The sequence below is a fragment of the Rhizophagus irregularis genome, chromosome 8 (genome assembly GCF_026210795.1).
Source record: "Rhizophagus irregularis chromosome 8, complete sequence".
Lineage (NCBI taxonomy): Eukaryota > Fungi > Glomeromycota > Glomeromycetes > Glomerales > Glomeraceae > Rhizophagus > Rhizophagus irregularis.
This window is the reverse complement of record NC_089436.1, coordinates 4775253-4797307: the sequence shown is the minus strand read 5'-3', so window position 1 is coordinate 4797307 and position 22055 is coordinate 4775253. Positions and strand designations below refer to the sequence as shown.

General features: G+C 25.4%; 6 protein-coding genes across 6 annotated transcripts; 2 read left to right on the top strand and 4 right to left on the bottom strand.

Annotated features, from left to right (window-relative positions):
• Positions 1-492: 492 nt before the first annotated feature.
• Positions 493-4703, bottom strand: OCT59_028919 (uncharacterized protein; the record flags this gene model as incomplete). The annotated part of the gene is made up of 8 exons (XM_066147654.1): positions 493-806; positions 1077-1354; positions 1814-1983; positions 2045-2794; positions 2865-3284; positions 3358-3579; positions 3666-3706; positions 3770-4703. 8 exons carry the CDS (start codon positions 4701-4703, stop codon positions 493-495), a joined length of 3129 nt encoding a protein of 1042 aa, XP_065994342.1.
• A 2756-nt stretch (positions 4704-7459) lies between these two features.
• On the top strand, positions 7460-7744 carry OCT59_028918 (uncharacterized protein; the record flags this gene model as incomplete). Its single annotated transcript, XM_066147653.1, has 2 exons — positions 7460-7653; positions 7738-7744. 2 exons carry the CDS (start codon positions 7460-7462, stop codon positions 7742-7744), a joined length of 201 nt encoding a protein of 66 aa, XP_065994341.1.
• Positions 7745-8819: 1075 nt separating this feature from the next.
• Positions 8820-9559, top strand: OCT59_028917 (uncharacterized protein; the record flags this gene model as incomplete). The annotated part of the gene is made up of 3 exons (XM_066147652.1): positions 8820-8910; positions 9154-9244; positions 9313-9559. The coding sequence occupies 3 exons, from the start codon at positions 8820-8822 to the stop codon at positions 9557-9559; spliced, it is 429 nt and encodes a 142-aa protein (XP_065994340.1).
• A 4321-nt stretch (positions 9560-13880) lies between these two features.
• OCT59_028916 (uncharacterized protein) lies at positions 13881-14087 on the bottom strand (the record flags this gene model as incomplete). Its single annotated transcript, XM_025329455.2, has 1 exon — positions 13881-14087. The coding sequence occupies one exon, from the start codon at positions 14085-14087 to the stop codon at positions 13881-13883; it is 207 nt and encodes a 68-aa protein (XP_025169064.2).
• Positions 14088-15582: 1495 nt separating this feature from the next.
• On the bottom strand, positions 15583-18840 carry OCT59_028915 (uncharacterized protein; the record flags this gene model as incomplete). The annotated part of the gene is made up of 3 exons (XM_066147651.1): positions 15583-16864; positions 17156-18549; positions 18713-18840. 3 exons carry the CDS (start codon positions 18838-18840, stop codon positions 15675-15677), a joined length of 2712 nt encoding a protein of 903 aa, XP_065994339.1. The 3' UTR covers positions 15583-15674.
• Positions 18841-19934: 1094 nt separating this feature from the next.
• Positions 19935-21164, bottom strand: OCT59_028914 (uncharacterized protein; the record flags this gene model as incomplete). The annotated part of the gene is made up of 8 exons (XM_066147650.1): positions 19935-19971; positions 20049-20078; positions 20157-20186; positions 20273-20303; positions 20464-20483; positions 20565-20595; positions 20683-20710; positions 21117-21164. The coding sequence occupies 8 exons, from the start codon at positions 21162-21164 to the stop codon at positions 19935-19937; spliced, it is 255 nt and encodes an 84-aa protein (XP_065994338.1).
• Between the last annotated feature and the right edge of the window lie 891 nt (positions 21165-22055).

The window sequence follows — 22055 nt, the reverse complement described above, 5'->3', positions numbered from 1 at the left end:
TACGAATTTTACTGATCAACATGAATTAAGCTTATTTTCCAGTTTTATTTCAAAAAAATTTTGCGTATACTTAATTGTAAATAATTTTAATATAATGTTTAATAAAAAACAATATGTCATTATCTTCTGTTTAACAATATGAATTTAAATATAATTTCATTAAATTATTTGATTTATAATAGTTTATAAGCATTAATTACCGATCCGCATGTGATCGATAGAGTTTCTATAATAAAATATGGCGCAATTTTTATATATAATAATGTTGTTGATCATTTTGTATTAAATAAATCACCAATTATTTGTTATAAGATTGCGTAATTTACTATTACAATTGTGCGATGAGGATCTTCAAAAAGCAAATTGTAAAAAAAAAACCATTTATTATATTGCAGTTTACGAAGTTTTATATAGGGGAAAGGAAGATTTCATAATAGTTTTATTGATATAGTCCGCTAATTTCTACTCTAACAAAACACTCTCTATAAGTTTTTAACCTTTTTTTTGGCGTTTATTGGGCCTAATACTACTTTCCGCAACTGCTCCACTTTGATTACTTTCCATATTTTCAACCAGCGCCTTCTCTGATGCTTCCTTTTTGAAATTAGCACTATACCTTCCTATCCATCCTTTGATGGTTTTTACTGTTGGTATTTCTTCCAAGGTAAGTTCTCCCTCTGCAGCCAATTCTTCTAAACAGGTGTGCATATTTTCTGGTGAATAGCGATCCGTGGCTCTCAGATTTCCAGCCAAAAAATAACCTTGTAAATACTGAACAACCTTTTTTGATATACGTTTACCTCCACCTTTATTACCAAGTTTTAGATTTTCCTTCAAGGCTCATCCTTTTTTAAGAGGAAATTCTTGTTCAAGGCTGAAGATTTAGTTACTTAGCGTTAGTATTTTGCTAAGTATAAAATAAGACGAAAATTCATGGCGATATTACCTTATAGCTTGGCTCTCAACGATTTCATTCATCACCTCATTTATTGGAAACTCCGAATCTTATAAATAATTACAGGTAATTATTTAGTTTTCCATGATTTCAAATTTGCAGCAATAAATAATTATACAACCTGTTTTTATACTAGGATTCGGCATTATCCAAGGAGTATTTGGCTCAGTTGGCTCTGAAACTGTTGGGGAGGGTCTGTAAACTGTACCACAAAGGTTAGCAATTTGCGCAGGAGAGAAATCGATCCATTTGCCAATATGTGGAAGAGAGCGTGCACGAACGTATCCAGCAAATTGACCTGCTACAGGCCAACTCCACTCAAACCACTTTGAGATGCCGGGTATAGTTTTAAATTTTTTTTCTTTGGTATTTTTGGTATTTTTTGGTTTTTGATTATCCCTATTATGTAATTTTATAATTGATATTATTTTTTTTTTTTGCTAGCGTTCTATCATTTTTATTACGCTCCATTATTTATGAACAATATTTTTTATTTAGTTTTACCAGTAATTTTTTGTTTCAGTATTCTATTTATTGTATTTTCATCAATTATAAATAATTTTACCGGTATAGTTGTATTTTTTTTTTGTTTATAAATAAAATCAAAATAAATTACACTTTTGATCTAATATAAAATTATAAACCTAATGATTCTATTTTTTATTTTTGTTTTACTAGTTTTAGTGTTCTATTTATTGTATTTTCAATTATAAATAGTTTTACTACGTATTATTATTTTTTATTACAAATAAGATTTCACAATAAAATTACACTCTTGATCTATTATAAAATTATAGATCTATCATTCTATTTTCGATTATATCTTTATTTTATTGAGATAATTGAAAATAAACTTACCTCGAATTTTCTTGATCTAAATTTTCTTGATCAACTAATGTTTCTATATCCCGATTTGGTTCTATGTGTGATACTGATGTCCCGCTTAGATCTTGAAGTGCCATTTCAATATTTTCGCCTTCAGTAAGATCACATCCAATTCTAACATATCTTTTGATCGCATGTGCAATCTATAATTGTTTAACATAAAATGAGAAAAAAAATAAAAATTACATCAAAATAATTATTTACCATTGCGTGATGTGAATCAACTGTTATTTTCGTCTCTCCTGGTTCAAGAAAAATCCATCCACGTACTTCTACATTATACCAGTCATACCAATGACTAATGATTGCCATTAGTTCTGAATTATGATAATGTCCTCCATTATCTGAAATAATTTTAATCCAGAGAGGTTTAGGATTAATTGTCATAAATACTGATTCAAAACATGACGCTGTAAACCAAGCATCTTGCTTGGTATCAGAACTCCAATGGTCATAAGCCTGAATATCTAATTTTTTGGAATTATTTTTGTCTTTTTGAAACACTAGAGTCGTATGGAGAGTCCATCCACGCTTTCCAAAAAATTCACTCTTTGTTTCCCAAGCTGTTGCAGGTAAAATTCGCATTTTGTAATCAACTACAATAATGGCTTCATGGTCATCTAATTCACATAAAATAGAATTAAATTGAGCATTTAGGTATGCTTTACGAGTTTGATGAGCCAAATAACATGTTAGTTGTTCTTGATATTCTAAGAGTTTTGGATGATGGATAACGTCAAGTTGATTAGTAAGATCTTTAAATAAAATAAACATTTTGTCACACTCTTGACACCGTGAAAAATGTTGTTGTGTGCATTCTCCAAATGCAAATAATAAACAATGATTAATACAATCCACATGATCGGTAGTACCACTCTTATGTACAAATAATTCCCTTTCGTAATTTCGCTTTAAATGATGACGTAAACATTCTAGTTCATGGATTAACTGATCCTACAAAGAAATTATATGTAAATATAATTAGATTGAACAAGAAAATAAAAATTCAACCAATAATACTAACCCTTTGAATTTTATTGGAAAAATTTATAGTCGCTAATTCAATCAAATTTTCAAAAGGTTGATACCCATAATCATTGCAAGTTATACACAACCCTCCCAAATCTTCTCTATATTTGAAGTGGCTATTTTGTAAACGGGACATAAAAGAAGTACGTTTCATTCCATCAGGATAAGTAGCAGAAAATTTTTCCCAAAGAGCACTTTTTTGATCTTTCAAATAAAGTATTGGTAATTGTGTTTTTGCGTCTATTTTGTAAGAACTCATGTTTACATTTGCTTTGTCTGCAAAAAATAGTTGGAATTCTTTTTCTTTGATCTCTGACATTTTTGAACGAACAATAACTGGCTTTTCCAGTATAGGACATCCAGATCCATTAATTCTGGAATGTTTTCGTGCTGCATTAACTGAATTAGGTGAAACCTAAATAATTATACTAATGAGTAATGAAATATTATATACATGTCTCTATAATATATCAAAAATTTCACACTACCTTTAACTCTTCAATTATCTCCTTATATGTAAATTTTTCTGCAATTATTGATAATATGCGTGTTTTACCATCTATTCCTTTGGAATTTGTATTATAACTATTACGAAAACAATCCCATAATGCACGAGTTGGTGAAGTTACATACAAAAGTCCTTCTGCATATAATTTGGCAATTGTTTCACAATCTTTTTCAGGTTCAGATGCATTCGTCCAAAACTCCTTCTATAAATGTACAGATTTACAGATAGTACAGTATTAATATTATAATTTTACAATATCAATAACACCATATATGTATTTATACTTACACAAGAAATATTTTTGTTATATGGAGTAATATTTGTACATCCTGTAGCACGAAGCATAGTATACTACGCCCGCAATTCTCTTTCTTGAAATTCATAATCTATACCGTATATATCATCAAGATGGGTATATAATTCAATAATGCTACTTTTTTGTTGTATCCAATTTTGAAATATTTGATGCCATTCAACTGATCGTCTAATATTTCTTTTTAAATACAATTCATATAAATGCTCCATAATTATTTCGTTATTCCAATCTGCAAGTGTGCATTCATTAGGCAATTTATTTGAATAAAGTTCTTGACGTGCTTGGTTTATTCTATCTAAAGTTAGAGAATGATTTATAACAAATAAAGTTTCGCCTAATATAGATGTCAAAACTCCAGTTTTTTTCCAAACAGCGTTAGATGAAATATCTATATATTCAGCAATGATTTGACTGTTTTGATATATTGTAATTAAAAAAGAATTTTTATCAACGTGTTGATAAAAAACTGATTGTACTCTTTTGTATTTATGAAATAATGATGCTGCATAATTATGGCCAATTTTATTTGTTTTTGATATAGTAATTTTACCAAGACAACTAACAAAAACTGTGATATTTTCTACTTCAACAACAAAAGGACGAAATATGACTCCTTCTAATAGTTTTTGTGCTGTTTCAGGTTGGTCTATACCTAAATAAGAGAGTCCTGCATATTTCATTTTACTACCAAAAACAGATTGATAAACAGAAGTAATAGCCGCGGAAGCACTTGTATTAATACCACTACTTTGTCCTTTTCCTTCACAAATATAGCCAGGTTGTAGAGAGCTATGAACATTACGAACTATACGTATAATAAATGGGTTATTATTAAGTTGGATTATAATTTCAAGTCCTAAGCGTAAAGGAATAGGATAATATGTTTGTTTTTCTTGAGTTTTTTCTTTAGAAAAAATCCACCAGTCACGTAAATATGGACCATAATGAAGTTCTGGCACAATACTACCAGTTGCAACAAGTTTTCCTGGAGTAATGTGGGATTTTGACATGGGGAAAAAGAGATTTCAAATGCATTTTTTTTTACTATTAAACATAACGCCGTAATTTACTATATCTGTTCTATCAATCACATGCGGATCAGCAATTAAATATTTAAATAAAAAAAAAATTAAGTATATGCTGATCGATCATTTTCAAGTTAGTTTTAATGAAAAATCAAAAGTGATAATTAAAACTATCTTTGCTGTTCTGTCATTCTAAGTAAACTTGCAAACCCTATAAAAAAGGAATGTTCAGAAAACATACATAAAATAAATATAAAATGTACATTATACATAAAATGTCTATAGAATGTCCATAGAATACATAGGATATATGCAAAGAGGACTCATACTTTTTTGTACATTTTATATACAGTGAGCCTATTTTGTATATTTTTTATATATTTTATGGACATTCTATAGACATTTTATGTATATTGTATATTTTATGTATATATTCTAAATATTCCTTTTTTATAGGGAAAGTAGCCAAACATAATCTTAATGACTTTTAAAAAATTTATATATTTAATATGTATTAAGAAAATTTTCTCTATTTTGTAATTTTTGATACGTAACAATAAGATGATTGACATGCATTCCGGTCATGCATAATTTGTTTGTCATACATGCAATACCTGTACTTGTGATCAACATTTTGTATACAATGTGTTTTGCATAAATATTATTACCATATTTATCTGTACTAATAAGGCGTTTAAGATAAATAATAAAAAAAAAGAAAAAAAGATAATTACTTTATCATATTTACTTTATCTTTCCAATTAGGAAGAATTTGATATAGTAATGAATCAAGTAATGGATCATAAAGGTAATAATACAGCATAAATATATAATATAAAATTAGAATTATCCCATCAAACTTTTTAAACAATTTTGCAAATATAAACTAACTATATTATATAAAAATTATATAGCCCGTAAGTTAATAGGTTTTCTTACAATTAAATAAAATTAAATAATACTAGATAATGAAATTAATTATTATTTTCATTATATTCTATGTAACTTAATAATTTATTTAATGATTAATAAATACTATAGTTTGTAAGTTATCAGTTATTTAAATTTTTAGTTTTTTTACTATTTATTTTACATAATATTCAAATAACTAAATTCTTTGTTTAAATAACTAATTAATTATATTACAGCTGGTAAGTTATAATACTTAGAATGTTATATTTAATATTATACTTATTTATTAATATTTTAATATAATTTAACTAATTATATTCTTAATTTAAATAAATAGATTGTAAGTAATATATTCAATTTGTAGTGAATATCTTTCTATTATATTTATATTTAACTAATTAAAAATTAATAATAATTTAGGGTGTAAGTTATATGATGTCTATATTTCTATTGTCATACAATTTAAGCTAACTAAATTTCTTTATTTAAAAAATTATTTTATAGATGGTACGTTATTTATTAAATTCTATTATTACTTATTGTTATAATATTTACATATAATTTAAACTAACCAAATTCTTTATTCAAAAAATTATTTAAATAATATAGCTTGTAAGTTATTTTTTATTTCTATTGTTGTATATTTATATAATATTTATTTGCTAACTGTATTCTTTTATTTTAAAATTTCTATTACTTTAGTTGGTAAGTTATGAAATATTGCTTATTATTATATATATTTATACAAAAACTAAGACCTTAAATTCCTATTTAAATTTTAGAGTAAGTGATAATTTTAATCTTAAATTTAGTGTAAATTTTATTATAAACTTTTACATAATTTAATTATTTAAATTTATAGTTTTGGAAAAAGTGGAAACAAAATCTTAGATAAATTTATTCTTGAAAAAAGGTTAAAATGGATTCCTTATTATAAATTTAAAAATGTTGAATATCTTAATAAAGGAGGATTTGGTACTATACACAAAGCTATTTGGTCATATGAAAATAGAGATAGAGAAGTAATTCTTAAATGTCATAATAATTTAAATGAAAATTTAAATGAATTTTTAAATGAAGTATATTATTTTTTTAATTTAAATTATTATTTACTTATATTAACATATTATTATTTTTTATAGTGGAAATATCATGAAAGTTGTTTGGGTTCATATAACATTATTTATTTTTATGGATTTACAAAAAATCCAGATACCTTGAAATATATGGCGGTAATGGATTATGCAAACAAAGGTGATTTAAGAGGAAACTTAATAAAAATAGTTGAAAGTGGTTGGGATCAAAAATTATGCATGTTGTATGAAATTATTTCTGGACTTCAAGATATACATAATCAAAATCTTATTCATCATGATTTTCATGATGGCAATATTTTAAATCATGATGAGAGTAAAATTTTTATTAGTGATTTAGGATTATGTCAACCTGTAAAATCATTATTGGAAGAACATAATATTTATGGTGTTGTACCATTTATGGCACCTGAAGTATTAAGAGGCAAACCTTATATTCCAGCTAGTGATATATATAGTTTTTCTATGATTATGTGGGAATTTACATCTGGAATACCACCATTTAATAATAGAGCACATGATATTCAACTTAGTTTAAGTATTTGTGGAGGTGAACGTCCTGAAATTATTGAAAATACTCCACAATGCTATGTTGATTTGATGAAAAAATGTTGAGATGAAGATCCATTAAAAAGGCCATCTTCTAAGGAAGCTTCAAAAATTATTAATGAATGGATTTCTCTTCCTTATAGTAATAAAATTGAAGACATTAGTGAAGAATTAAAATGCAATATTATGGAATTTATAAATGCACCAATTGGGCATAACAATCTTGTTACTGAATCTCACCCACAAGCTTATTGTACAAGTCGCTTACTTAATTTTACTAGTAAACAATTGAATGAAATTCTTGAAAGTAAAAATTCACAAACTAGTGTACAAGTGAGTGAAATGCTAGTAAGCGAAGACTTGAATGAATGTATAATTAGGTATGTAAAGTGTATATAATATAGCTGGTATAATATAAAACAAATTAATTTACAAATTAATTAATTTATTTATTTAATATTTAGATATTAAAACAAATGAAAATTAACCAATTATTTGTGTTTTAAAAAGATATAGCTTTTTTTTGTAATATTTGATATCATTTAACAAAAAATTGTTCTTTACTTTATTCTTTTTAGATTTATTTAAACACTAAGGCTAGAGTAGTAAAATATTTTAAAGATTCTTAGTTTGTAATTTAAATAATTCCTTTTTTTATATTTTATCAAATATTAAATATAAGTATTCTCTTCTTGGAATTATTTAAACACTAGGACTAGAGTAGTAAATATTTTACAAATTTCTTAGTTTGTAATTTAAATAAATCTTTTTTATTATAAATTATCAAATAATAAGTATATAAACCCATTTCTAATACATAAATTAAAAATTAATAATGTAAAATTTGTTATACTTATTTCAATAGCTGATTGTATTTAGTTTGTATTGTGGGTGGGCTTCTGAAGAATGGAAAACCAAGATTTGTAAGTATATTGACTTTATTTTAATATTATTTAAATATTTTGATCAATATAGGAATTACACCTATATCAGAGCTGGGTGATTCATCGATCAAAAATGCGAACTGGACGACTGATCAATAATACATAATACTGCATAGACAGTTTATTTTTAAAATATGAAATAAATTCAAAATGATATTTCCAGAAGCTAACCATCAACTGAACCTTTTTTCTTTTGTTTTTTAAAGAGATTATGCTCTCTCTCTCACTTGTAATTGCAATTCTTATTTATACTTATAACGATAATCAGTTATCAAAACTGAATTTTCTATTTCGACTACTAAACCAAACCTAATTTCAAGTATAAAACATATAAATTATGCTATCAGAATTTGTAGTATAATTCCTATAAATTGTAATCAGTTATTCTTCTAATATTTTGTCCATTGCTTATGTTAATTTTAATTCAAATCTTAACTACACTAACCTGAGCCAAAGCAATGCGAAATAACTGGGCCTATAATAAATCGTTAAGTCCCTCATATTTGTAAAAATGGCGGCGAAATTTATTACTATACTTTTGATTAGCTGATGGAGAATAGAATAGTAATATGTAACTCCCAATATCACTGGAGCTTATTTAGATGGATGGCTTTAATTTGATTTCTATTATTCCTTTATTTATTCTGAACGAGCAAGCTGCAATCGTATATTATTCACCTATAATCAACAGACGTATATTTAGCAAGTGTGTTTACAGTCTGGTAGGCGGATTGGAAGAAGAATTCATTAACTTTAATGCACATACTGATCATATATTAACAAATTTATCAACCCAAATACAACAATGCTTATATTAAGACCAGTATCAAAGGATATTTTTTACAAGAGGAATTTTATCATGATCGTAACTATCAATTGATTTTTTTAATTTTAGAAAAATAAAAATTAAAATCTTTATTCCTTTTTTCTCTTTAGTTGCCTCAATTTTATCAAGAATCGGTGGATTCTTTAGCTTTTTGTCAAGAGTTTTCGTATTTTTATTTGGAGCAACTAAGTTAGCGCCATGGTAAGTTAAAAAATGATTTTATACAATTTGTAATTATAGTATTTATAATATTTAATTTCTTTTGATAGGGGATTTTTACAAACATATGTGTTTAGTTACTTATGTACAGAATATCAAAGAAAACTTTTAAGGAAACTTAAAAATAAATACGAACCAATTCCATTCATTGATGGAAGGACCAAAAATGTTACATTGGAAGAACACGTTCAAAATATTGAAAATATGCTTAAAGAATATTTTCTTGATACTTATTTTTTGAATTTATTGGTAAAAGACAATAATAAAATCAATGATAAAGCTGACAATAAAGTTTAGATAATATAGATTTCTTGATATTACCGTATAAACATTAGTATAACATTATTAAATTTATTAAGTGTAACAATTAATATATTTGTAGTTAAGCGTTATTTTATTTTGTTTGTTATCTGATATGTAAATTTCTATCTAGCAAACCAATAAATTTCCTTTTGTAATTACGATTGGTATTACTACTAAAAAATTGGAAGTTTTACAGGAAGAGCTACTATTACCTCACTAGAAGTTTCTTTACAATGAACACTGCCAATATTCAAATTTAGACGATGAATACAAGCGCACAGGAAACGTTTTTTATGTTAACTATACTGTATGATTTATTGACCTTAACAAAAAGTATTAATTTAGTTTATTATAGACCTTTAGGAACTTTCATTCTCATAAATTTTATGTATGGAACGAAATGTTATTTAGAACTTGGAACTAGTTCAAAAAGTTTTAAACGGTGGTAAAACTTGATTTCAATATTAGTGTTAATCACGGATAAACGGATAAGGCGGATTTTAGACATTATCTTTACAGACTATAATTATCTGATTATTTAATCAGATACCAAATAATCGATTCTGTGGCGTCCAATATCTTAATGGACCAATTTATAATTATCTGCGTTAAACCAGTCATGCACTGTCCGCCAATCACATAACTATTAAACACGTGATTTTTCTAATGTCGTTATCTCACTTAATTCTGATCAAAAATTTGGCCAGAGTTATAAAATGCCGGTTTATAATTTTGGCCAGAGTTGAAAAAATACTGATCGCAAAATTTAAATATGTTAACAAAATAATATTGATTTGATGTTAACCATGGCAAAATTTTGAAATTTTTGTTAAAAGAAACTTTTAATAAAGTAAAAAATTAAAAAATCAATATTTGCATTTTTCTAAAATAATTATAGTTAATTTGTTATTCAGTTAGTTATTGATTAATTTGATATTAAAATTCTCTAATTATTATCATCTAAGAAACTAGACATTTATCAATGAAAAAAATATTAAAATAAGGGTTTTGTTTTTTATCGCGCCCGCGACATGTCGCATGGGTCACGCCACCAAATTTTATTGGTGGAAATCTTGTGCCACGTTTGCGGCACAGTAAATAATGTTTTATTTTTTTTTCTAGAAACGGTTCTGAACTTTGTAATTTCTTTCATTTGTTTTTAGTTTTTTTTGTTTTGGAAACGTCTTCTCTTTCTTTTTTTTTTTAGAAGCACCTTGGTTTTTTGTTAAACTTAAACCTAAACTTTGAGATTAGTAGGTAGTTTTTTACTTTAGTTTGTTTTTAATTTTTTTTCTTGATTTGGGATGTAACATTCCTCTTTGTTTCTGGATATAAAATTTGGCTTTGACTTTATAATTAGGGAGAAGTGTAAGTGTTTTTATGGTTTTTATTGATTTAACATTTCTTTTTTGCTTTTTTGTAAAGATAGACATATCCTAAAGATAAAGAACGCGAAAATCAAGAACACAAAGACAAAGAATACAAAGATCAAGGACAGCATCAAAGGGTAATTACATCCAAAGTTAAAGAACGCGAAAATCAAGAACACAAAGACAAGGAACATAAGATCAAGAATAGTATCAAAGGTTAATTACATCCCAAAGTTAAAGAACGCGAAAATCAAGAATGTAAAGACAAAGAATACAAAGATCAAGGACAGTATCAAAGGGTAATCACATCCAAAAATAAAGAACGTAAAGATTAAGAACCATAAGAACAACATACATCAGAGAGTAATCACATCCCAAAGTCCAATAAAAAAAGAGAAAAAATATTAGTAATGTTCCAAATCAAAAAAAAAACAGAAAGAAAATTAAACAAAGAAACTAACCCACCAATTTCAAAGTCCAAGTCAAAATCTGGAGTCAAAATATGCCGTTCCTAAAAAGAGAAGATACTTACGATTTCAATGTCCTAAAAAAAAGGAAGGAACGTTAGTAGTGTTCCTAAATCAAAGAAAAACAAATCCCCCACTTACAATTTTGAAGCCCAAGCCGAAGTCTATTTTCTCTTCTTTGACTTCTTTTCTTGGCTTCTTTTTCTTCTTTTTTTTTCATCTTTCACTCCTCTCCTCTTTCTTTTTTTCTCTTACTACTATTCTCTTTCCTCTTTACCAATTCCTGAAATACCGTTTCTAAGAAAAAAGAAAGAAAAGAATGTTTCTAAATTAAAATACTATACAAAAACACAAAAAAATCACAAAATACTCACCATTCTAAAGTCTCAAGACGAAGTCTTGATCCAGAAACGTCCCTAAAAAAAAGGAAGAAAAAGGAATGTTAATAGCGTTCCTAGGTCAAAGAACAATACAAAAACGTAAAAAAAGAACGCTAAAGTCTAAACACTCACCCTTCCGAAGTCCAAAGCCAAAGTTTTGGTCTGAAACATCCCTAAAAAAAAGAAGAAAAAGGAACGTTAATAGCGTTCCTAAGTTTAAGTTTAAAAACAAAGCAAAAAATGCAAAGAAAAATGCAAATACTCACCAATACGGAAGTCCAAAGCCGAGCGGAAACGTCTCTAAAAAAAGAAGAAAAAGGAATGTTAGTAGCGTTCCTAAATCAAAAAAACTACAAAAAAAAAAAATACTCACCAATCCGAAATCTGAAGTTCAAAGCCGAACGTCCGTTCCTAAATAAAAAAAGAATTAAAAAACAAAAAAAAATCGCATTACATTTTGCACCGCAAAATGGGTGGCACAAAATTTTCACCAATAAAATTCGGTGGCGTGACCCATGTGACATATCGCGGGTACGATAGACAAAACCCTTAAAATAAATTCTGATTGTTTTTAGGGTAAATCACAATTATAAAGCAAACTTTATTTATTTTAATATGTTTTGATATATTAAATAACCAGCTAAGTAATAAATGAATATAATGAGTAGTGGGTCAAAAGTTTTTCATACTACATTACGATAATTCCACAATAATTGGTCCTACCGCAAAAAGGCTGCGGCAAAGTTTGTTGTTACTTTTTTAATGTCATATTAAAAAGTAGAAGATATGTTAAATCTTATTTATTGATTTATTTATTTTTCACTTTTTTTTAAAAAAAATTGAACTATAGCTTACAAGTTACAACGTTAAATAAAAGTATTGGATCAATATAATATAGAAATTTGTCTTGTGTACTGATTGTCAATCATAATTATCATAATTTTCAAATTTTTCGCGATAAAGATTACAATAAATTGCCATCACGGTTGACGGCAACTTCGTTATGTCGAAAGCGGCTGTGATTATAATAATAATGGGTGTAATAATTAAATAACACTCTTTACATTAATTTTGAAATTGTATTAATCGAATTAATATCTAGTAATGTATATAAATTTAATTTAAATTTACCTTTTTAAATCAAAGAAATAGTGTATAATTTGGGTCACAGATCTGGTATAAATTAAATATTTGGCACTTCAATTTAAAAATTAATTTTAAAATCAACACTATATTACTTTTGCATCTATTTATTACTAATAAAGTTTTTTTCAAAAAAAAAGAAATGAACCTTTTATTTCTCTTTTAATAAAGGATCTGGAAATGATTTTTTTCCTAGTAATTATAAAAAAAATAAATACTCTGAAATAGAAATTCGAAATAATCATAATTTTACATTATATAAATCAGGGATTGGCAAGATATTTGTAAAAAAAATTCTTGAAAAATCACGTAACCTTTTCATTACGGATCTTCCTCGCAATTTTTACTATCTGTCACATGTGAGCCACACTTAATTTCAATCAAGTTGCGTAATGCTTTGACAGGTTACGCTGGAGTCGAATAGATTTTTGGTCATAGAAACTAATCTAGTATTGAATTGGCTGATTGATTAAAAACCAAATTTTACAACCTATTCTACTGCACCACAAAATTTAGAGGCGCAACTCCATTTTTTCAGAAATTTCCAAAGATTGATTAAAACTGCAGGACCGGATGAGCGTCTTTAATAAAATAAAAGTATTTTCAATAAAAAGGTCTTACTTTGGAATATAAACATTTTCATACTAATTGTTTTAGTTGTTATGATTTCAATGAGTAGCGTTTATTAAGTTACGCGAAATAAATATGAATTTAACTTGTATTTAAATGTCAAAAATTAATTATATTTCAGTTATTTTGTTAATTTTTTATACACTATTATTTTTACGAATGCTTTATCGTCAGGTATTGATTTAATGAATCAACTTATGACCATTTGATTTTAAAATATCGCGTCTAGTACCATATATAAACTAACTTATGATCGCAAAAAGAAATAAAGTATATTTATTAAACAAGCTATACTAATAGTTGAAATTTAGAAATAATGATATTACTATTCTACATTAATAATTTCTTTTTCTATCTTATTTAATAATTCTTGAGAAATTATACCAGCAACGCTCATACCATTAGCTTCTTTATACTTAAATTCTTTTTGGCCAAAATTAACATTTAAACTACAAAATCCATTAGAACCAATTGTAGGATACCAATTATAAAATAGACTGGTATAAGCGATACCCAAATTCTTACCATTCATTGTAAAGAAAATTTGTCCAGTATTTGGACAATAACCACAACCTATTACATCATTTACTTTGCCCCATTTTTCAGCATATTTTGTACCAGTATATCCTTCATTGTGGAATTTTTACCTTCGTCTGAATGAAAACCAACAGAATGTGTATCACAACCAGGCAATCTTAAAGTAAAAAAAAGAAATTTTAGGAATCGTTTAATTTGATCATTAAAATTTTTTTGTAGAAATAAATACCTGTTAATTGAATAATTTTTCGTGGCAAGACCAATAGCAATTATTGTTTTATCATTATTCGGATTCGAAGAAATTGTTATTTCATAGTAATAGACAATACTCTATTGATTGTGTGGAAGAAGTATCTATTATTGTATTTAGAATTCGGTAGCAAATATGTTAGATCATAAATTAAGTAATAAGATTGACTTAATATATAAATAGTTCTTACGCATATTCAAAGCAATAGTATCAAATGGTATATTGTTGATATTTGATAAAGGATAATTTGTTTGTATCATAACGTCTGATTTAGCATTAAAAGAAATTTTAATATTAACATCATTTTTATCATTATCAATGACTCCGATCTTATTGATTTCTTTGTTATAAACGCTCTCAGTCTCATCTTCTCCCTATAAAAAAAAAATGTCCAGTTTTTGTTCAGAAATTGACCGCCTATATTTTCCGGACAAAAACAGGATCTATAAACATCCGGAATATTGCAATATTCTGGACATTCATAAATAAGGAATTCATCCGGTTTTTGCCATATATTTGTCCGTCATTTGTCCAAATTTTGATTATTCATAAATAAGTAATTTGCTTATATGATTTACTTTATAGTTTTTTTTAGCAGTATTAGTATTTATTTATTCAAATTAAAAGCATAACAATAAAAATCATAGAGTCATAGACTATTTATTATATAATAAAAACAATAACTTTATTATAAATTAATCAATTAATACGATATGCCCTATAAAAATTAATTGTCCGTAAAATGTAATAGTAAATAATTGATAAATAACGGTTATATAGATGTCTAGTAATTAACCATTTTATATATGTATTTTAAATGTTAAATATACGGAAAAATGAGCCCATCCGTTTTATGTTTGTAATCTAAATGTAAATTATTTGCTTATTAAATGTACTATTCACTAGTAGTATATACAGTATATAGCATAGCGGACATCCCTATTTTATCACAATTTTGCCGATCATTTGCCGATCATTTGTTGATCACTATTTTATCATATCACATTTAATATTAGATTTTTTTTAAAGTTAATCTCAGTTATCTCAGCATCCAGTGATCAGAATTTTATGATTTTTAGCTTGTTAGAAAGCTTAGGACTTGATGAATCCGATCATCTTTATTTTACAAAATTTGGAGTTATATATCTTGAGATATTTGCATTCGGAATCTTCTAATTATTTTATTATATAATTTATCTTATTAGTTGGAGTAATTATACAATTATAATTCATTAATTTTCATTAATCAAAATAAAATATTAATTTTTATTATTAAAAAATTTCAATAAAGTGACTTTTGCAATTTAATAAAAATTATTATATTAATACTAATTATATATCATTATAATTTAACCATTGTTGATACATTATATCATATTGATTTTCTACATCACATTCTGTTCTTTCTAATATGTTTTCAATATTCTCTTCTTCATCATTTTCATCATCATTATTATTTTCCTTTTCAAATAAAGGGATTTCATTTTCTTTTAATGATGTCGACAATCTTTGATCCAAACTCTTAATATTTTTCTCAATTCCAGATGATAAATAATCAAAACAAAAATTACATTTATCATCATATAAAGTACTTAAACATTCTTTATGAAAACTGTGTCCACAAAGTAAAACAATTCCATTAGATAAATCTATACTATTTGATAATAAACAATTATTTGCATCACAAAATTTATCATCTGCTGGTATTTTTTGTGTATTCCAGCCTAAAGGAAGTACCTTTACATCCACTTCAATATCAAAACTTGGAAGATAAAATTTTGGATATCTATCATTATTAATTTGTTTTGTATTTCCTATATTCTGATGAATCTTATCAAATATTGAGAATAAAAATAATGAAACCTTTTTTTCTAAAGATTTTAATTCTTTAATTTGAGACTTAGCTGGATTTCTCAAATTAACAAAAGAATTTTTAAAAGGATTATTATTTCTTTCAGCATCAATAATTTTTGCTTTTTGTATAATTTGTAACTCTGAATTTGATTCTGCTGTTTGATGCCTTAAAGAGCTATGAAAATTTTCAACAAAATAATCATTAAAAATTGGTAAATTATTTTTTAAAATATTAATTATTGGATGATTTTTTGAAGTCCAATAAAATACATCACTTAAAAACATAAGTGGTGCTTTATTATAATTATGTCTTCTCAATCTTTGAAATAATATCCAAATTTTTACAGTACTTTCTAAATATCCTTCAAAAAATCCACTTCTAAAAAGTATTGCATATATATCCAAAGTAAGTGGAATAGAATTATCTAATAAATCTATCATCATTTGATATTCTGCATCTTTTAAATTTCCAAATCTTTTTGTAACAATATCACGAATATTTTTCCATCCATGATAAGTTAAATGTAAAATAAGATTGATTACTGTTTGTTTTGGTTTTTGAGATAATATTTTTTTATCTCCAAATAAGTTATGATATAGCATCTCAAAAAAGAAATGATATGTTTGAAATAGTATTTCTCTGCTGTTTAAAGAGACATGAAGTGGACCTATCATAGGAATTAAATTTAACACTTGCTCTGGAACTCCAGAATTAATGCCTTTCTTAATTCTAAGTGTTATAGCTCTTCTTATATTTACTTGTCCTGGCCAATCAGCAATTACAGGAATGATAAAATTATTTAAATAATTTTCTTCAATATTTTCTAATCTTTCAAATGCTTTAAATACATAATCTAAACATTCAATATAATCCTTAGTACTATGTAAAGGGTGCAAAATAAAGTCTACTAATTTGCTATTAGACATTGATCTTAATTCATGGTAATTTTGAATTCTACCATCATAATTATGAATATTAAGTAGTTCAACTCTATTTTCATAAGAATCTTCAATTAAAAAATTTTTCCATAATTCTTTTTGCATATAATAACTTTTACCTAATTGATTCATAAAATTATTTTTAATGTTATTAATAATTAATCCAGAATCAATTCCTTTAGGATTATGTATTGAAAAATTATTTAATGAATAAAATGGTATTTTTGGAATTTTAGTATTTGTATTCAATAATATTGTTACAAAATGATAAATATTGTGAGTTTGTAACAATGTTGGTTGATTACGCCTATAAATATTATGGTAATCATCTATATTAAGAATAAACATATTTTCTATATTTTGTAAACAATAATTATCTACAGTTTGTTGGTGTTCATTTGAAATAAAATTTTTTTTACGATTTACTGTTTTTCTTGTTACTGAAACTCCTATATTTGCCAATGTATCAATAGAAGAAGAAGAAGCTCCAGAAGTTTCCAAGTATGATCCAATATCAACTTTAATTCCATTAATATATTTATTATTAATGCTAGCTAAAAAATAACATAAAGAAACTAATTTTTTTTTGTTGTTATTATTTGTTGTTTCAGATTTAGTATTAGGATTAGTTCCAGCATATAATTCATCAAAAAATCCAATTAAATCTTTATCAGCTGTTTCTAACATAGTTTTAAAAGCTATTGGATCATAAATAGGTTTAAGATTTAATCTATGTTGATTATTATAAAGAATATTAGACATTTTTATTATTTTACTACTTAATTTAATTTCACTTGAAATTTTTAATTGTGTCATAATTTCTTGATAATCTGATTCAAATTGTTGTAATTCTTCTCCAGTATATAAGATATCTTTTCTAAATAAATAAGTATGATTTCCTATTTTTGATATATTGTCATTATTATTTTTTCTAGAAATTGGTGCTTTATATTCTTCAGTTTGTAAATATTGAGAATCTTTATCAGTTTTTTTTTTACACATACTGCAAATCATTGCAAGTTCATCTAATTCTAATACTTTAATTAATCTTGTTGGAACTTTTTGAAGACTAAATTGTTTGCTTGTATTTTTTGATTGATTTAAGTATTCATCATGTTTTGGATGTTGACAAGTTTTTATTTGTTTAGTTTCTATTGATTCATTTTGTATAACTTCTATTGATTCATTTTGTATAACTTCTATTGATTCATCTTGTATAGCCTCTATTAGTTCATCTTGTATAGTTTCTATTGATTCATCTTGTAAATTATCATTATCATTTAAATTGTTTTTTTTAATTGGAATAGGTGCTTTGTATTTTTCATTTTGTAAATATTCAGAATCTTTATCAGTTTTATTTCTACACATACTACAAATTTCTGAAGATTCATTTAATTCTAAAACTTCAATTAATCTTTTTTGGAACCTTTTTAAGATTAAGTTTGCTTGATTTTTTTTTTGTATTTTTTGATTGATTTTTATATTCATCATGTTTTGGATGCTCACAACTCTTATTATAATTAATATTTCTAGTTTCATTTAAAATAAATTGATTGTAATGTATTTGGCATAAATACATTCCAACTGAAATAATTAATTCAGTAGATTTTGGTATTTTAGTGTTATAAGTGATTGGCTTTATTCTTCCATTACATTCAATGGAATCAAAATTGCAAATATTTGAAAAAGTAGAAGTGTTATCCATTTTTTATAATTAAAAATTATGAAAGTATTTAAAAAAATATTGTTTTTTTATTTTAAATTGGATTGGATTTTCTAATTTTGCTAAAGCAATTTTTTTGTCTATTTATAAAAAAACTGATTAAATATAACACATAGAAAACTTTTAAAATAATTAATTTTATCTTATATTTTTAAAATAGTAAACAAAAATAAATTTTAGAAAATATATAAAGTTTTAAAATCAAATAATCATATATTACTTAAAATTGACTAAATATAACATATAAGTAAGTTTTGGTTTCAAGCGAATTAGGATGCCATTTTTTTACCATATATTTCTAAATGGTTAACAAATATATAATGAAAATTTCAAAGTTGGCTTAAAAGTCTGTGGCTTTGTACAAAACTTTGAAGTCTAAAAATTGCAAATTTATTAAAATTGACTAAATATAGTATATAGGTAACTTTTGGTTTCAAGCGAATTAGGATGCCATTTTTTCACCATATATTTCTAAATGGTTAACAAATATATGATGAAAATTTCAGAGTTGGCTTAAAAGTCTGTGGCTTTGTACAAAGTTTTAAAGTCTAAAAATAGTAAATTTCCTAATTAAATACTAAAAATTTATATATAAAATTAATAAATATCAATTTTAGTAATGAAAAAGGTTTATTATTTTATTCTATATCGTTAAAAAACTTAAATTTATCAATTTTTATAGCCCGGCTGAATGTATATCGGTGTAGCCAAGCCAGATCGGCCGATTTTATATAATGTGATAATTCATAATAGAAATACAAAATCGTGAATATCTTGGCATCTAGTGATCCAAAATTAATGAAAATACCACCATTTGACTCGTCTCGATGAGGCGAATCCAATGAGCACAACTTTATCAAAATTGGATGACTGAATATCGAGATATTGTTTATTGAAGTTTGAAAAATATATATGATCAGCAAAATGATCGGCATGGTGATATAAGCATGTCCGCTATGCTACAGTATATAACCCATTCTATTATTCATCATCCGTATAATCTACATCCTTATCTATCACGTTTTAATCTACACAATGGTCTATAGCAAATGCATCATGCACTCCCAACATATAAGTTACTTTATCAAGTTCGTAAGCAAGATGATATTCAACCTGTCCATAAAAAAATTAATAAATTAAATTTTTTTAAAATAAAATAGTTTCAAAGTGTTGTTCAAAACGAAACTTACCTATCCAACACCCAAGAACTGAAGCAAAATCTACAAAATAGAAAAAAAAAATTTATTAAATTTTTTTTTTAAAAATAATAAAGTTTCAAAGTGTTATTCGAAACTCACCTATCTAACACCAAGAACTGGAGCCAAAACCTACAAAATAGAAAAAAAGATTAATTAATTAAATTATTTTTTTTTAAAAAAAATAGTTTCGAAGTGTTATTTGAAACGAAACTCACTTATCCAATGCCCAAGAACCAGAGCCAAAACCTACAAGATAGAAAAAAATTGATAAATTAAATTATTTTTTTAAAAAAAAAATAAAGTTTCAAAGTGTTGTTCGAAATGAAATTCACCTATCCAATACCAAAGAACCGAAGCGAAAACCTACAAAATAAAAAAAAAATCATTCGAAACTCACCTATCTAACGCCAAAAACTGGAGCCAAACCTACAAAAATAGAAAAAAAGATTAATTAAATTATTTTTTTTAAAAAAAATAGTTTTGAGTGTTATTCAAAACAAAACTCACCTATCCAATTTCCAAGAACCAGAGCTAAAACCTACCAAATAGAAAAAAAAATTAATTAATTAAATTATTTTTTTTAAAAAAAAAAATGTTTCGAAGTGTTATTCGAAATGAAACTCACCTATCCAACACCCAAGAACCGCTAAAACCTACAAAATAAAAAAAGAAAAAAAAATAAATTTTTTTTTAATAAAAAAGTTTTGAGCAAAATCTTCGAAACTCACCTATCCAAAGTCTAAGAACCAAAGCCGAAACTTATGACTTACGAAATAGAAAAAAAACTAAAATTATTTTTTTAAAAAAAAATTACAAAGTTTCCAATTAAGTGTTATTCGAAACTCACCTATCTAACACCAAGGACTGAAACAAATAAAAGGAAAAAAAAAATAAAAAATAAAAAATTTTTAATATAGAAGTTTCAAAGCAAAAGCTTTAAAAACATTTTTTTAAAGTTTCGAAGCGAAATGAAACTTTATCTAAAACCCGTATCAATTAAATAAAAAAAAGTTTAAAAAGATTATCACATATACATGTGATAATCATTGCCGGCTATACTTCGAAGCCAAAGTCACATGACCGAAATTTTTGTACTTCGTAGATCATCTTGTAAAAAGACAAATGTTGGAAAAGATAATAATTCAAGCAAACCTGTCAAAAAATGGCAATATAAAAGGAAATAATAAAAGTCATAAATTTTACAATAGGAATTTACTATACGAAATTGACCTTATTATGTAATGATTGCATGTTTAAACATGTTATTTGAACATTATTTGTACGTTAAGTTAATGCTTGTTTTTGTTTACAATACAACTTACGAATATTTAATATTATATCAAATAAAATTATGTTTAAATTATAAACAAATAATGATTTTTCGAATAATATATGGTCAAATAACATTTTTTTACATACATTTTATGGAAATTGTGTTTTCATAGGGATGCTTCACTAATATTATAATCTACTTTCATTAAAATTAAGATACAAGTAAATTTAACCTTGCTGAATAATTTTACTTAAGCATAAAAGAGTAGTTTCATTTGAATAAAGTGATGAACTTACATTTTAAAGTTGGAAATAGAAAAGTAAAATTCAAAAATTAGTATTCAATTAAAAAATGCAACTTATCTACAAATATTGTACCTACACTTATGAAAATCTAAATTACAAGTAATTTCGACCTCATTGAACAACTTTACTTAAGCACAAAAGGGTAATTTCATTTGGTGAAAGTGGTGAAATTACGCTCTGAAGTTTAAAACAGAAAAATGAAAATTTTGAAAACCAGTACTATTATAAAAAATCATGATTTCCTCTATAATTATCATACCTATGCATATGAAATAAGTATAATTTAACATTGCTGGACAACTTTGCTTCATAAAAGATAGCTTCATTTGGCCAAAGTGGTGAGATTATGTGTGAAATTACGCTTCAAAACTAGAAAATAAAAATACAAAAGTAAAAGAAGAAATTAAAGTACTATATATT